This window comes from Equus quagga, chromosome 20 (assembly GCF_021613505.1).
Source record: "Equus quagga isolate Etosha38 chromosome 20, UCLA_HA_Equagga_1.0, whole genome shotgun sequence".
NCBI lineage: Eukaryota > Metazoa > Chordata > Mammalia > Perissodactyla > Equidae > Equus > Equus quagga.
The window spans coordinates 42,833,945-42,850,552 of record NC_060286.1 but is presented as its reverse complement, the minus strand read 5'-3'; the positions used below and the strand labels follow the sequence as shown (position 1 = coordinate 42,850,552).

The window sequence follows — 16,608 nt, the reverse complement described above, 5'->3', positions numbered from 1 at the left end:
CTCGTCCCAGAAGACTGGGTCTCTCCTTCCTCGCAGACGTGCAGCAGCACCGGGCATACTCTCCTGTGACAGTGCTGTGACCGAGTGTGCTCGTTCTATTTTCTCTTCCGGGTGAGGACCTGCGAAGTGTCGGGGACACCCTTCGACACTGCAAAGTCGTACACACAGGGGGATCCCATCTGCGCATTTTAAATGTTGTCTGAGGCAATCCTGGATTTGGAAGTCAGGTTTTTATGGTAGTTATTTAACCAAATCCTACATTCCAGCTAAAAAAGGAAGCCCAGAGAGATGGCCAGTGGACGCTGAAAGCGTTCTTCACGCTCCTCAGAGAGGCGCCGACACTGGGACTGTGTCCACTCTTGGCTGACCAGAGGCGACAAAGGTGGCGGTCTCGCCTCTTCACTGGCACAGTCCAGAGGCTGTGCAGAGGCCAGCTTCCAAGTGTCAAAGCCTGGTGAAGCTGAAAAGAGAAAAACCACTTATGGGGAAAAAATTCCTCTCACTGAACTTGTAAATTTAAGCCCTCAACTATCGCAAACTTTACAAACTCATGCATCACACATTTTGATCCCAATCCTAAGATTATCATATATAAACAGTGTAGTTCAGACAGAGGTACAGGCTACACACAGAAGGCGCCCCTGGCTGTGTGTTTCCACAGGTGCAGTTCTGGGTAATGTGTACATTCAGAAACTCCAAAAGGCAAGAGAAAAACCCGCCTTGTATTAGGGTGGGGTATTGCTTTGATGGGGGGGGGGGGGGGCGCGCACAGAAAATTGTTTTGTGTCATATTTTATTACATCAATGGCTTCAAAATTTTTATTTAACTTCAGCAAATATTGGAAATAGAAAAATGAATTCTGTGGAATTTCACAAATAAATTTTCCAATTTCCACTAACAAATGTTATCATTTAATGGCTAAGCAATTATAATGCTATGAACATTCACCACAATGAATGTGCTGAAATAGAAAACAGGCAGAAAGAGACATTAAAATATTACTTACAACAGCATTATTACAACATATTTTCTTTAAAATTCCAACGTGGATTTTATCACTTCAAAAGATATACAGCATTTCCATTATATTTGCAAACTTAACCTTATACATCTTTTAAAATCTTGAAAAATTTTTAAGCAATCTAAAAAGCACTTAGCAAAGTTGATAAGCCTACATAATGGAATACTATCCACTCCAGTATAAATTTTAGTTTTAGGAGAAGGTGACTGTAAACACTCATTATCATACAACATGCATAGACTATACTGACCTTCCTTCTCATTTGTAACGTTACTGCAATTGTGCTTTACTATAATTAGGAAAAGCTGCAGAGGTCCAGGGAGTGGCAGAAAGAATGTTTGTTTTTGAGCATTGCACAAGATCACTAGATTCAGATTAGCTAACTACTTTGAGTCAACTTGAGGCAAAGTTTCACTTGATATTAAAAGCTTGAATCCTGGGTCACTAGATTTAGAAACAGGCTAGACGAGAGAGAAAATGAGGCTCTTGTTTGAATTGGCTCCATCTTTCCTTTGCTCAGATAAGCAGGGATCCAGTTAGTGTAATGCACTGTTTGGCTTATTTTTGGTATGCAATTATACCAATAGTACATCTGATATTTAGAAAGACAAAAATAGGGCATAGTTGAAATTTAAAGTGACAATGAGCACACTTATGGTGGTGTGTGATATTTGAGGAAACTTTATATACACAGAAAACAACCGCTTAATCAGTCCACCACAGTAAGCTTTTAAAACTCAACTGTTTTTTCACTTCCATTTTTTGATTAGAGGTTTGTGATCATCAAAGGGTCTTACAGGTTAAAAACGATTAAAAACCATTTTTGAGGAACTGATGTCTTGGTAGGCACAAATATACCAAGACAACCCAGTGGGGCGTGTTACACTAACCTCTGGCTCCTGCTGACACCAGCACCTGACTGTGTGCCACCACTAACCTACTAAGCACAATGGAGGCATGGGTACTTCCTGGTTAAAAGAGCTACATTACAGAATTGATCACTGTTTCAGACCAGTCAACACAATATTCAAGTAACAAGGTGTTTAAATGGATAAGTGAAAAAAACTTTTACCTAACACTTTACACATCTACATAAAATTAAATAAAACAAACTTTTAATGCATATGCAATACAATTTATATCTTTTAGGATTTCTAAACTAAAAGTTAAACTATCATTTGCTTCAATGGTACTATATTTTGCACAATAACTTATACTTAGGAGAAATTTTCCACACAAAAAAAATATAATTATGACATTCACATTGATAATTTTTAAGAAGACAAAGCTTAAGTGAACATTGCATCCGAAGCAGTTGTCATTGTGGACCCTTACACATCCAAACACGACCTGCTGATGCACCGAAGTCTTGATATGTTAAAAAGGGTCTTCACATAAATAAGACCAAATCACTTAGCTTTTAAAGCTAAGCGATTTCTTGCATTTACATCATCATTGCAAAGACAGTGTAATGAAACAGTTTAAAACACAGTGCTATCTTACGTATGAAACTACAACAAAGGCAGTCAGGCAAAGACAACTATCTTTTTTCCTTCTGGCAAATGAAAACGACATGCCCCTTTCCCTTGGAGAGAAAGCCAAAATCCAACAAGTATACTAGCACAGTGACTTTTCAGGACTGGAGACCACTCGGTGCCAGGAACCAAGTAGGGGGATGGTGCAGAATCCAGACAGAGGCCTGGCACTGGTGCTGTGCCCGCCATGCTACATAAGAACTAGCATCAAGCTTTCAAGCACTGCCAGAAGGGATCAATTCTTGAGGAAAATAAGATAGCCTGGGTGTGAAGAGAGGAGCAGATCCACTGGCAGAGAGGGAAGGCCACCGCAGCAGATCGCCTACCGCTTGCTAAGGGGAAGGAGGTCTTGAGAAGCAAGGAGAACCCAAAGCTTCGGTTCGTGCCTAGTGTCCCCTTTAAGCGACGTGCAAAACTTGTGCCACCTCCTCCACATGTTTTTCCTGCCGTTTTCCAGTCACACAGCAGGCTCATGATAAAAATAAAAGCAAACTCGACTACATCATTACTAGTGTTATCCTACTACCCCGTCCAGGTAGGGGCCGCGCGCTGTGGCTGCCCTCTGACCTCTGATGCTGCTCTTCATGTGCTCTCACTTGACCGACAGAAACCTCACGTTGGGACATGGTGATGAAAGTCGGCAAAGTCCCATTATACTCCCTTTTTGAATGACCTTTCTCCAATTTCTAAAAAGAAAAAAAAAAATCCAAACAATCTGGGTTTCTAGCTGACCCTCTTCCTAAAGAGATAATCAGCTGACTTAAAAAAAAAAAAAAAGGTGCTTGGGAGTCAGAATATCAAGTTTTCATTGCATATTTAAACTTCTTAACAATTCTGTTCATGCCTTAAAGCATCTGCATTTTTTTTCTTTTTGGTACTGAAAGCAGGAAACATATTTAAATGATGCAAAAAACACTAACAAAAAAGCTCCTTCAACATATTTTAGTGCAGGCTGAACTGACTGTGGGATGGGGACAGGTTACATTAGAAGGCAGTCTGACAGTCCATCCCTCAACCCCTCAGCAGGTCCACAGTCTGGTAGAGAATACAAGCGACTCGGGAAGTCTCAGAACACTTATGAGAAATTTATACTTGTTCCCAGTCCAACCAAAAGGCATTAACATACCACTTTGTAGATGGTTTCTTTTCATCTTGGTCTCACTAGAACCATTAAACTAATCTCTTCTCTGTCCTGTACTATAATAGTAAAAGAGAGTGGATGGTGTTTATGTGATCACATCAGTACACGAAGGACACAAAAGGATATGTGGAGTGCCACGTCAAAGGCCAGGCATATCAACAGAATGGGGAACAATGTGTAGCTTTTATAAAACAATCACCAGCTATTCTAATATCCTTTATTGAGCTAACCTGACATTTAAAATCTGCGCTCTGTCAGAATCTGCAGCAAGCTCTCCCCTGTCTCCTAATCTCAGTGATGTCATCTTTGGCAAGCAATAAACTTTAAAGAAGAAATAAGACACTAAAACAGAAAAAGGATTGATAACATGGTTGCCAAAAGGAGAAGGCACCAATTCCAAATGTACAAGCACCAGGTACAGTGGTATGGACCAAATCTCTTGGAGTTGGGTGGTAGTGGTGGGGAATCAGGAAAGATAGGGTGGCACCCATCCTAGGATTGCAATGCTGAAAGCTGAAGGCAGAAAGTGTTGAGGTCCACGTTCCCTTTAAGCTACAGTGTCCAAGGACAGTTGCTATGAATGAGCTTTCTACCACTTGGGAAAGGAGAAGGGAGAGACTTAGGCCAACTAAATTTATAAACCATAATTATACCCTACGTTTAGGGAAATGGGAGTTGTATCAGGATGTTTGGCACGATAAAGGTTATAATGCAGTCTGCCAATATATCGCGATTTCCAAAGAAGCATGATATCACTTAGGTGGATGCCTCAGAAAGGAACAAGAGAAACTTTCTAGAAGGCCAACAGGGTCACAGTTACTCTGAAAATTACATTATGCACAAAGTAGAAATTGCAGGCCATGCAGGAACAGAGTCGCGCCTTCCGAGTCGACTACCTGTTCCGAAGCTGCTGACTGGGAAGAGCTGCCATTGGTGGGGCTCCAGAGCTCCGACTGGGAAGGCGGTCCCCAGAGTCACAGGAGGCGTGCCGGCTGTGAGATCTCCCAGCACTTACGCAGAGTGCGAGAGATGCAATGGAGCTCTCTGGGAAGAGGCGCCAACATGGAGGAACGAGCAAAGAATTAAGGCAGATGGAGCACAGGACTGGAAGTATACGCCTTTTTTGGTAATAGCTGCTTGTCCACAGAGATGTGATGCAGATGGCTAGGGGATGTCTTGTAATACCTGATATCCTGGATAACACAGGTGTCCATACCAAGTGCTCAAAGCTACCAGAGTTTCTCAGGAAGCAGATGCATATCTGACGTCAAGAACAGAAGCAGCCTGAGGAGAGGCAAAGGAAAAAAAGAATCAAAGAGCAGGTAAACCATACAAACTGCTAATTCTGGTGTACCGAAAGAGGGCGAGGGCATGGGCCCACCCAACTTGTCCTGCGAGTACAGTATTCTGCAAACACACATGTTCCTAAGGGCAAGGCCTGACAAGATGGCTGGGCCACGGCGAGGCAAGCAGAAGGGCAGGGCAAAAGCGTGGCCTCTATGGCCAGATGTCGTGGGCTCAAATACTGGCTCTGCCACTTCCCAGGTGTGTATCCTTAAACGAGTTTTTTTTCTTTTCTTTTTTTTTTTTTTTGAGGAAGACTAGCCCTGAGCTAACATCTGTGCCCATGTTCCTCTACTTTCTATGTGGGACGCCTGCCACAGCATGGCTTGCCAAGCGGTGCCATATCTGCACCCAGGATCCAAACAAGCGAACTCCGGGCCGCCGAAGTGGAACGTGTGCACTTAACTGCTGCGCCACCCGGCGGGCCCCCGAGTTCTTTCTTTTTGAGCTTCAGTTTTCTCCTCTGCAGAATATACACAATAATGATGTCTACTTCACAGGATTAAATAAAAACTCCTGAAAAGAGCATATGAGCACAGTGCTCGGCAAACAGCAGTGCTCCGTGTGCCAGCACTGGCTGGAGGGGATGGTGCAGCACTCACCTCGTTCACCAGCCACTGGTCCTGCTGGGACACAGGGATATGCAAGACACCCAAACTCACAGGAGCTTCTGTGAGGGCTTCAAAGGCATTTCTTAAATCTCCGCTCCCAATTTTCAAAACTGACTCCCAGACACAAACCGAAAGGTTACAAGATGTCTTAGTGCTCACCACTCCCCTCACGGGGTCTCACTGCTAGGGAACAACTGGGTTGTGACTCTAAAATCTGAAAGAGCTGTTCCTTCTCGTGAAATCACAGTTTATGAAAACTGCTGTTAGTCAAATCAGGAGATTTCTCCTCATTAGTAATAAACTCACTCACTCTATAATTTTAAGTGAGAATCTTTATCTCCAATCCCATCATTTTTAGCATCCTTCTGTGCTCTTTCTGACATAGCCCCTAACACCTGCTGCCTTGTCCTCCATCCTTAGCCATCTCAGAGAACTCTGAATCTCAAAAGCTCAACCCGCTTTGGCTAAACTCTCTTCTTAGTCCTGAAGGAGAAAAGCCTACAGCTGACAGACCATTATGTTACGAGAACTTCTGGCAGTTCTGAGGCCCTCCTCCCTGTTTGTGCTGCATAAAAATCAAGTCTGGGGGCAGAAGAGGCAGGCAGGACACCAGCAGACATCCTTCTTAGCTGCTGGACTCCACGGGATACACAAGAATGCGAAATTACAAGGACACCAAGTTCTGAGCACTGACTAGACAGACAATTAACCAGCATTCTAACAAGTTCCCTTAGGCCCTTCGTGGACACAGAGAAGCAGCTGGTCCTTACAGATTAATCTCCTTCTGCAAATTAACATATGGAGAACAGAGAATCAGCGTGGTGGAGCCAGCGAGCTGGTGCTGTGAAAAGCATAAGAAGAAGAGGACTAAAGAAAAGGAAATATAGGCGTGCAAGAGAGTGTGTGTGAAGCATAGAGAGTGTGGGCTTTAAATGACTAAAGAGGTGAAAACATTTTAAAAGATACATAAAGATTATACACTAAAAATAAGTTAGATAATACCACTCTTTTTGAAGAGAAGGCTAGGTAAACAGACACATGGAAGATCAACCACCAAAGAGAAATGGAGAGCTGCTGCTAGGTGGGAGGTCTAGTTATGGATGAGCCAATGCAATCAGAGACTGGGAAAAGAAATTATATGGGTACTTTGATGAGCAATCAATATGGTAAGTGGACTATTAAGGATGGACCTTCTGGACTAATAAGAAAGGAAAAAAAAGTAATTGACTGTCTCAGTCAGTTTCCAGGCATAAGAAAATGAAGAAAAGTATGTACAAAAACACCTCCTGTGGTGATGACACTTGTCCTAAAGCTACTATCACATTTTTTTATGCTAACCCTGCCACTACCAGCTTTGATCAAATTTGAAGAGGGAAGAGAGCCAGAGTTTCTCATTATTTCTGCTTCTTGGAACTGAAGCTGGAAACACACGTGGAAGCTTCCATTCTTGTAAATTCTCATGTTCCCTCCCTCGTCAGCCTCATCTTTTCAATGCCTCATAAACTGAGTCCAGAACTTTAGGGAAGTTAATTTGTTGCTAAAGGAGCAATTAGCATTGGGACAAAAATCAGTGCCAAAAGATAAAAACACCTTCTTTCTGCTCAAATGCTATTATGTTCCAGGGTGGCAGGCTGGGCCTTGCAAGGGTGTGACTCAGAGGCACACTCACATTTTCATATTACAGATTTTATACACTTATTACAAAGATTTTCTGGTATAAAGCTCTAAAAGAGTCTAATTCTAACAAAATTAGTATGTTTCAACAGTCATCTGACAGATGTTAGTGCTTTGAGGCCATTTTTCAAACTGACACAGACGGTGTGGACGAGCAACGTCATGCTCTCAGGGGCTGCTGTCTTTCTCACAAGGCACTCCCACGCTCAGGTCAGGAGGGGGTTTCTGGGCTGCTTCTGCAGCCAGGCTCTTAGAGTAAAGGGACAGCACAGCACAGACAATACAAAAAAGGTAATTTCAAATCATTCCTGCATGGTCTGGGGAAGACTTTGATGAGAATGACTTTCCTTGTAAAGCTAAATTAATCCTTAAATTACCAAGTCAGTGAACAAATTCAAATGCAAAGTGACTGGCAGTTAACACTCTCCCATGCCCAGCCCAGTCTGGTCTTCTGTGGAAGTCGGGGTAAAAGCGTAGCAGGGCAGGCCAGGCGAGGCAGCCCTGTCACAGGAAGCAGAGGGAGCAGATGGGTTCCTGCAGCCTCAGTAATCTGCCTGCCTAATCTCTGCTGATCAGGCTGATGAAATCGGTGCCACTCTCCTGGAGATTATTAGAATGTTGGCCACCATCCTGGAAGTTCCAGACAACCACAGGACCTAGAATTGTCTCCATCAATATTTACGCTACTTAGCACCAAACAGCATCAAAGGCTACAAGATTCTGACAGCAAGGACAGACCCAGGAGCTCCCAGCTGGCTAGCAGTGCAGACTCTCCAGTAAGCTCATTAACCTCACAATGAGCTGACAACATATTTTACACGACTGAGCTTTACTGACGCTCCTCAAGGCACTTCCAACTTACGGTTCTATGGCAGAGTTCTTACTGTATTTAAGGAAATACTGATAATGTGGAACATTTTGTGGCTGGAGGAAACCAGGATGGAATTAAGAATTTGTCCAGGAATTAAAATGTGGATTAAGATACACAGTGACCAAAAACTGGAGTCAACACATGTATTATGGTATTTACAGGTAAAAGTCAAGTTACTGACATAGCTGAAACCTAAAAATATTTCTACGGCTGAAAAATGTCATCAATGAAGAAACCAACTGCAGATTCGAGCATGACTCTGGCAGAGAAGAAATCACATTGTTTCAGACTTACCTCGTCTTCCTCTTCAGGCATCTTGACAGAATTATCTGGGGACTTCACAGGTCTCTGATTACTGGGCCCGTTAGTCTCTTCTTTCCCATGTTCTGCCTCCCATTCTTGTAAAACTTCATCTATGTTGAAGCGGCGTCGGTAATTTACAAAAAAGTTTTTCACTTGTACCACTGATTTGTTCCCAATCACGTCTGAGATTGCCTGAAAATCTCGGCCATATTTCCTGATGGCTAAGGATGTAAGAGAGCATTTTTTTTCAATAGAAGAGAAAAACAATAATTCTGAAAAACCCCACAACTGAGACTTACCCCTTATCTAGATAAGAAAACATATATAGGCTTTTAATAGCAGGCACTAGATAGTATATTGTATGGGAAAAAGCAGCATTCACGTCTAGATATGTTCCACAGACGACTGGACAGAGAAGTTCAGTATGACCCTGTCATCCAGAAATCTGTGCTTTCCCATAATACGTCACATGATAACCAAAGTCAGCTAGTGATTACTGTGGATCTTTTCAGGATCCCCAGGACTAGAACATCTCCAACCTTAAAACGCTAACATTCAATATCTGCTTCTTTCAGGGTTCCGTACTTCCCAACTATTCAGAATCCAACAAGTAGCTACCAAAATGAGAGACTCACACCTTTAGAAACTGAGGCTTCCAGATTAGTTTTCACATCTTGTGGGACATGGGAAAGGGAAAGAAGTAAAGCTCAAAGGGAATGCAGTAATTTGGCTAAAACATCCACCAGAAGAATGTAATCCTCCAAGAATGTGTTTCAACATGAAGGATGTGCTGGGAGCAGGGTGGGGCATAACTTTTTCCTAAAAGTGATCATTACTCCTAAGCTTTTTATAAGGAGAATTTCCCCATACCTTGTACGGCAAGAAGCTGCTCTTCTGTGGTCCAACGTGCATTACATTTCTGAATGACCTGCATATCCAAATGAGTCATATTAGCACACTATATTTAGAGATGAGTATGTCCTTATGAGAGTTAATGCAACTTTCTCTTTTTCTCATACCAGAATTTTAACATCAACTAGGTTCAACTAGGTTTATAAAATTATGTCTATACTTCCTTTCTAAGAGATGTATATTGGAGATATATTACACAGATATTAAATTCTTAAACCCATAAAACTTGGGTATAACTTCTGATGTCAGCACAATCCTACCTCGGGAAGTCGATACGGTTCTATTCCACCATCAAGTTTTTCTTTGAGAGCACTGTTCGTCTGTTTAATATTCTGAATCTAAGAGAGAGAGAAAAAAGATTTTCATTTTAAAAATGAAAAACTTTTATAGAAGTATGAAAAGAAAACAGAACTAAAAAAAGCTAAAGGAAACAAAAACCCAAGAGGAAAGAAGTTGCTGACCTGTATGGTAGCCAAAATTTGAGGTTCTTATGGTATCCTTTGAGAGCATCTAACTAGATTCTTTAATTGACTTGCTTAGAGCAACTGACAAGGGACAACCAAGGAGGGGATGGTGGTGAAAAGGCTCCTGCGTACACAGTCGTAATCCACCATTTCCTAACGGTGATCACCTGAACAGCAAAACACGTATCTGGAGTCTGACACCAAAGACAGAGGCTACCCCCGGCCTCCCCACCACACAGAACTGAGCTAAGCAGCACAGGAGGCCGAGTGAAGGCAGAAGAGGCATGGGCCCTAGAGCAGGACTGCAGGCGCAGCCCCGCAGAGCCCCAGCACTGTGCTGTCCAGGCCCCGCACTGATTCGACACTTGGCAGAAACCCACAACGCAGACTTCTTTCATAGGGAGAAAAAATAAGCAATATGTCAGTTTTTCACAAGGCTAATTGTGACCAACTGTAACTTCCTCATTTTCTCACACATTATCCACATGACTGTTTTGATTCAAGGTACCTAATCGTTCACTGCCCTTGCCTAATCAAAAGAAAGACACAAGCGATACAAAGCACTCAATCTTTAGTTCTGCAGACTCCTGGATGAGCTGGTCGTGGAAGTGGGCCCTTCTCTCTCAACTCTAAGTGGCGGGCATTTCGGGGCCAAGTACCAGGGGAACTCAGACCATGGCATGTTTCATTTTTGAATAATCACATGAGCTAATAAGAAAGCAAGGGGAGGGAGAGGTTCATTTTCCCAAGCAAAACATCAAAGACATTCACGAGCAGAAGGTGCCCTCAAAGCACACATCTTATTAAGGCAAGTGAAGAAAAGCAGGACTTTCAGAGGTACGGAAGAGGAGGGAGAGAGGGGAGATGGCGGTGACAGACAGTCATATGGATACTTTTTAATAATTCACTCTTTTAAAAAAACTCTTTATACTTATGCAATTTTTTAAATGCCACTTTCAAGTACTTACATTTCACAGAATTCCAGTTTCGCACATCCTTTCCTCCTATGTTTAACCACTTCTAAAAGGTTTAAAAAGGAGGGGAGACGTGCAGGAAGAATTTTCCACACTGTGGGACTAGTGGCCAGGAAGAAAAAGACCAGCACTAGAAGGACCAGAAATTGACCCCGTCCGCCGTTAGCAAAGGCCTCAAAGCCCACAAACAGAGCCCGCCCCAAATCCGTTTGTATTAATGCCACATCAGAGCATAAAGACAACTGAAAAAAAAAATATAAGAAATGTGCACAAAATTTACTCTGCAGTAAAAGCATAAATGAGAACCTTGATTTACTGAAATGTGCTTCAGTTTACTGAATTTTGAAAAGGTACAAATCAGAAGAAAATAAACTGGTACTAGAAAGTTTCAGTCAGGAAAGCAATGCCAAGCTCTCAGACCAGTATTATCTAAGAGAACTCTAATAATGGAAATATTCTAAAGTTGTGCTATCCGATATGGGAGTCATTAGCCAAATGTTGCTACTAAGCACGTGAAATGTGGCTTATGCAACTGAGGAATCAAATTTTTAATTTTTTCCATTTTAATTAATCCAAACTTAAATTTAAATAACCATACGTGGCTACTGGTTACCACACTGAACAGCACAATCTTAGACTCTTGCTCAGGGTGCTTTCAGTAACTAACAACCCATAAAATACTGCAACGTACTCAGATGATGGTCACTGAATTCTGCTCAGGCTAAAAACTGAGCGTAGAAACTTCTGACAGGAAACTCTTAAAAGTCAGGGATCTAGAATACTACATGTCCCCAAGCCTTCCAGTTAAATATGTTACTCTATTTAGTCTAGCTGGTTGGTTATATATGGTACAAAATTGGGTTTATATTGCATTGATTAAGTAACATGCATTTTCCAAGGAGATCAACCTGTTTAATGAATGCATTTTTCTAAGTCAACATATAAAGAAGCTTAGAAATTAAATGAGTGGCTACAAGGCAAAATATCCACATATTTTGAACTAAAAGTTAGCTCTAAATTCTCACTAACCTACATCGCTGTTTCTGATGCATTTTCCATATCCGAAAGATCAAGTGTTTACTAATCAGAGTAAAGATAGGGGTTAGGTGCCAGCATCTCGCCAACTGGAAAGGAAGCAATGTGGCAACAAGCTGGATAAGAAATAGGATACAAAAGCAATCACTATTTAAAGAAAAAAAAAAAGCACTCATTGTGGCCTGGTGCCTTACTGAGACCTCCCCGTTGAACACAACTTTCTTTTTTCTACTTTATTGTGTGCTTAGTGATTCTTCTCTAACGTCAGACCGTTTTACTCTCCTCAGAAAATACCTGATGTAACAGGCACTCCTCACTGGCTAACGTGACAGGCGTTCCCAGTCCCTTTCTCACTTGCATTTTCAACAGAGGCTGATGATTTTCCTTGGAGCCAGGAGGAGCCGCACTGCAAAGCACTGGGCATGCAGAAGGTCTAGGAGCTTCTGGTAAGGCAAAAGCTTTTCCTGCTAAAAGGGACAGCCGGGCTAGCTCTGCCTCCATCTCCTCTTCTTACTGCCCTGAATGCAGATGTGAAGGTTACAAAATGGCTTCTGCAGCTTCCAATGTGAGGCAGCAAGCAAGATGAAAAGGCAATAAACTAGGAGCAGCAGAGTAGAAAATCTGAAAGAATCTGGGTCCTTGAGAGAATCACTGGACAGATGAACTAACGCCAGCAACCACTGATGTTGGGATTTCTTGCTATTTAATAAAAATAAATCCTTAATTGTTTAAGCTGTTGTCAGTCAGGTTTTCTGTTATTCTCAGGTGAATGCTTCCCTGCTAGACAACCAAACATAGGGGCATAAAGAATAAAATGTCCACTGTGTGACTGACTGCCATGTGAGTCTGGAAGTGGATTAAGCTGTAGCCCTAAAAGGCTGTGGAAAGTACACAATCTGTCTCCTCTCCTGCTAAGTCAGACTCCAAGCCCCCTGTCTCCAACAATGTGAACTTTGAGTAGCTACCTTTAAATAAAAAACTCCTGTTCTTGGCCCTGGCTCTGAAAACCAAAGAATCTTTTGTCTATCATACTACAGAGTCAGCAACACCTCCGTGGAAGAAGGGGTTTCTTTTTCTTACTTCAACATATTAACATCAAATAGCAAGAATTAGGAACTCACTCAGCAGAGGGGGAAATGAGTCCCCTTGTAGAAGAAGGAAGATGAAAATGACACAAGAGCTCACAGCCCTAATCAGACAGAGCTCTTGCAATGCAAACAGAGCTTTAAAACACTCTCTCACACGGCAGCCCTCATATACCCTGTAAGATCAGGCAGGCAAGAATTAATCTCCTCATTTGAAAAGAGGCCCAGAAAGATTAAGTGATTCTCCTAAGATTAGAATGCAGCTGTGCCAGCATCCAAGACAAGAAGCCAATCTTCCAATTCCATGGGGCATGCTTGGTCCTGGTCTGTGCTGCCTCCCTACACCAGAAGACAGGGCCACACACCCCACTCTTCTTATCTATGAAACGTCAGTTGGTCTCCTATTTAACCTTCCAAGGGAACCATTAAGATCAACAAGTCAAAAGCATCAAAAACTACAAGTAAAGCACTGGTCCACAATTTGCTTTGAATTTCAGAGAGAGAACTAATGAAAGGACAATACTACTCAGTTGAATATTCAGTTTAAACGTACTATGCAAAATCAGATTAAAATGATGAGCCTTTTCTCATTCCTGGTGCAAATAATTAGAAAAGGATTAATTTTAAAAACAATATCCTTTATGAGAGCGTCAAAAAAGTATCAAATATCTACGAATAACTCTAACAAAGGATGTACAAGATCTGTACATACAAAACAACAAAACACTGAGAGAAATTAAAGATCTATATAAGTGGGGGGATATATCATGTTCACAGATCAGAAGATTCTAATGCTCTATTTTAATGTTAATTCTCTATTTTGATCTATAGATTCAATACAATCTCAATGAAAATTCTAGCAGAATTATTTTTCTGGAAATTGAGAAGGTGATTCTAAAATGTACATGGAACTACAAAGGGCCAGGAATAGCCAAGACAATCTTGGAGGACTTATACTACCAGATATCTAGATTTATAACATATATATAATTAAGACAGCACAGTATTGGTGGAGAATGGACAAACAGACCAAAGGAACATAGCAGAGGCCCCTAAACTTGACCTATACACATACGAACACTGGATTTAAAACAAAGACCCAACTGCACTGCAGTGGGGAAGGAACAGTCTTTTCAACAAATAGTACTCAGTTAACTAGATATCCATATGGGAAAAAAACCCAAATGTCGACCCTACACGTAACAATATACATAGAAATGGGAAACAGGGAAGAACTGTGCCCCGCTCCCCCCGCCCCGCCCCCAGGGGTAATGTGGCAATGCCTGGGGCCTCTTCTGTTATCACAATTGGTAGGGGAGGATGCTTCTGACATCTAGTGGGTAAAGGCCAGAGATGCTGCTAAACATCTTACAGTGCATATGACAACTCCCCACAACAAAGAATTACCCAGCCTAAAATGTCAACTGTGCTACAGTTAGGAAACCCTGATGCAGCATAACCAAATTGCACATAAACTGACATGACCACTTAGGAAAACTGTTTGGCATTGTTTTCTAATGCTGGACATAAGTATCCTCTATAACCCAGTAATTCCACTCCTAGGAATATATCCAACAAAGACGCATACACAATGCACAAAGAGTCATATAAAAGAATGTTCATATCAGTATTATTGGTAATGGCCAAAAATGGGAAACAACTCAAATGTCTACTAACAGTAAAATGGATAAATCTGTAGGATATTTATATAGCTATGAAAAAGAACAAAAACTATTGCTCTATGATACAAGGATAGCTCTCACATGTTGAGAAAGAAAGCCAGACATAAAAGAAACCATATCATATGATTTTATTTATATCAAATCCAAAAACAGATAAAAATAACGTGTGGTTTTAAGTCAGAATAGTGGCCACCTATTGGGAGAAGGCAGGTAATGAATGAAAGGGGCATGAGTGAAGCCTCTCAGGCAATGCTGCCTTTCCTGAGGGGAGTAATGGCTAGAAGGAGAAATGAATGGGGCTTTGGAGGCAATATTCCATTTCTTGATCGAGAGAGAGGTTACGTGGGTGTGTTTACATTGTAAAAACTCACTGAGATACATATGCACACATACATACACACACAACATTTATATATATATGTACAACTTCAATTTCAAAGTTGACTTAAGAAAAATCAACCTAAGATCTTCTGTCTCATTCCTTAGAAATAAAATGCTGTTTTGACATTTGAGGAAAGAGAACATCCATGTGTGTGAGAAATAAAAAGCCTTCTCAAGTGCTAGTTAACTCTGGGCTTATGGGTACCTGTCGTTTGATTGAAACCAATTCCATGTCTAGTTGTCTCAGCACCGTGGTAGCAGCAGTGGCATTGGCGGAAACAGCCTCTACATCTTCTTGAGAAAGAAACATTCCTTTTGGAGGTTTCCTTTTTGCTCTATTTTTAGCTTGTGTACTATGTTTTTCTTTTTTGATCTGAGGAACTGTCTCAGTAGGGGGCACCTGCATGATATACATATTTGATGAATGAGACTCTAAAAAAATTCAAACGCCAAATGAATAGTAATAAGCATATTTCCTTAACATGGCTCCAAACAATCTAAGACAAATACCATGCCATATCATAATTACTATTTACAAACTCTAACAGGCAGTTAACAGACAAACACATTGGCTATCGAACTTCGGCTAGGCAGTTCAAAATGATTCCATTGCTTCTTGTACAGATACATCCATGTTCTATCCCTTTAAGCCTCTGACAATAAGCATTCTTATCTTCTTGTAGTAATATAGGAAGAAAAAAAAACATATTCTCTTCTGGTGAGCTTTGTATATATGAACAAGGAGCTATTTTATCCTAATAGTCCCGAGCAATATAGATGGACATGTGACCACAGAAAGAAAAAAGAAAAAATGATTCAGCACATGCATAGAGATCCATTTAAATTCTTTAGAGAAGTTTATAAAAACGTTAACTACAATATGAAACTAGGACTTTTTTATACACTTGTTTTTTTGGACAACACAACTTTTAGGGCAATTGTGAAACTTGCCTCAAAAAACATATGCTGTCAGTTTAAAATGCACGACTCCTGCTAATCTTTTTAAGTGCTTTCTTTAAAATCAAAACCTTCGGAAAGGAAATGCAGTAAAATCTTGGCAAGAAAAGCACAATATCTTACTGGTAACCATTTTAAGAACAAGAAGTTTTTGTAATTGTTCATAATCTCACCTTGCTAGTGTATTTTACATTTGCTGATGAAGCTGAAAATATGTTCAGGCTTTTTGCTTCGTATTTTAAAAGACTGATAAAAAGACCACGCAAACTATGATGGTAGTAATAAGTTCCTGAACAAGTGGTAATAAACAATACATAAAAATACTCATAGGCGATAAACTGTGTTCTGTATAGCACTACGCTGCTTAGTAAAGATCACCTAGTGACCATGTGTCTGTTTTAGTAACATTTTAGTATGTAAAGAAACTAAGATTTAACCATTTTTCTTTTTGAATCAGAAATTGTGCTTCATAAATAAGAATTACAGAAATTAATATAAAACCAAGCCTTTTCTCTTTCATTTAAAATGTTCCATTGAAGAACCTAATAAATAACAATGCATCAAAATAAAGCTCACTAAAAATAGCAGTACAAGTTGATTTCCCAAACAATCTAATT

At 40.9% G+C, this 16,608-nt stretch overlaps 1 protein-coding gene across 1 annotated transcript in view; it reads right to left on the bottom strand.

The window, feature by feature from the left end:
• Positions 1 to 811: 811 nt before the first annotated feature.
• RCOR1 (REST corepressor 1) overlaps positions 812 to 16,608 on the bottom strand; it is a 123,135-nt gene continuing 107,338 nt past the window's right edge. Inside the window, exons 8-12 of the mRNA XM_046647436.1 lie at positions 15,240 to 15,434; positions 9,674 to 9,751; positions 9,372 to 9,429; positions 8,493 to 8,722; positions 812 to 4,982 (exon numbers count right to left, since the gene is read on the bottom strand). Of these exons, the coding sequence (XP_046503392.1) occupies positions 4,941 to 4,982; positions 8,493 to 8,722; positions 9,372 to 9,429; positions 9,674 to 9,751; positions 15,240 to 15,434 (603 nt within the window). The 3' untranslated portion in view covers positions 812 to 4,940. The remainder of the gene's footprint in view (positions 4,983 to 8,492; positions 8,723 to 9,371; positions 9,430 to 9,673; positions 9,752 to 15,239; positions 15,435 to 16,608) is intronic.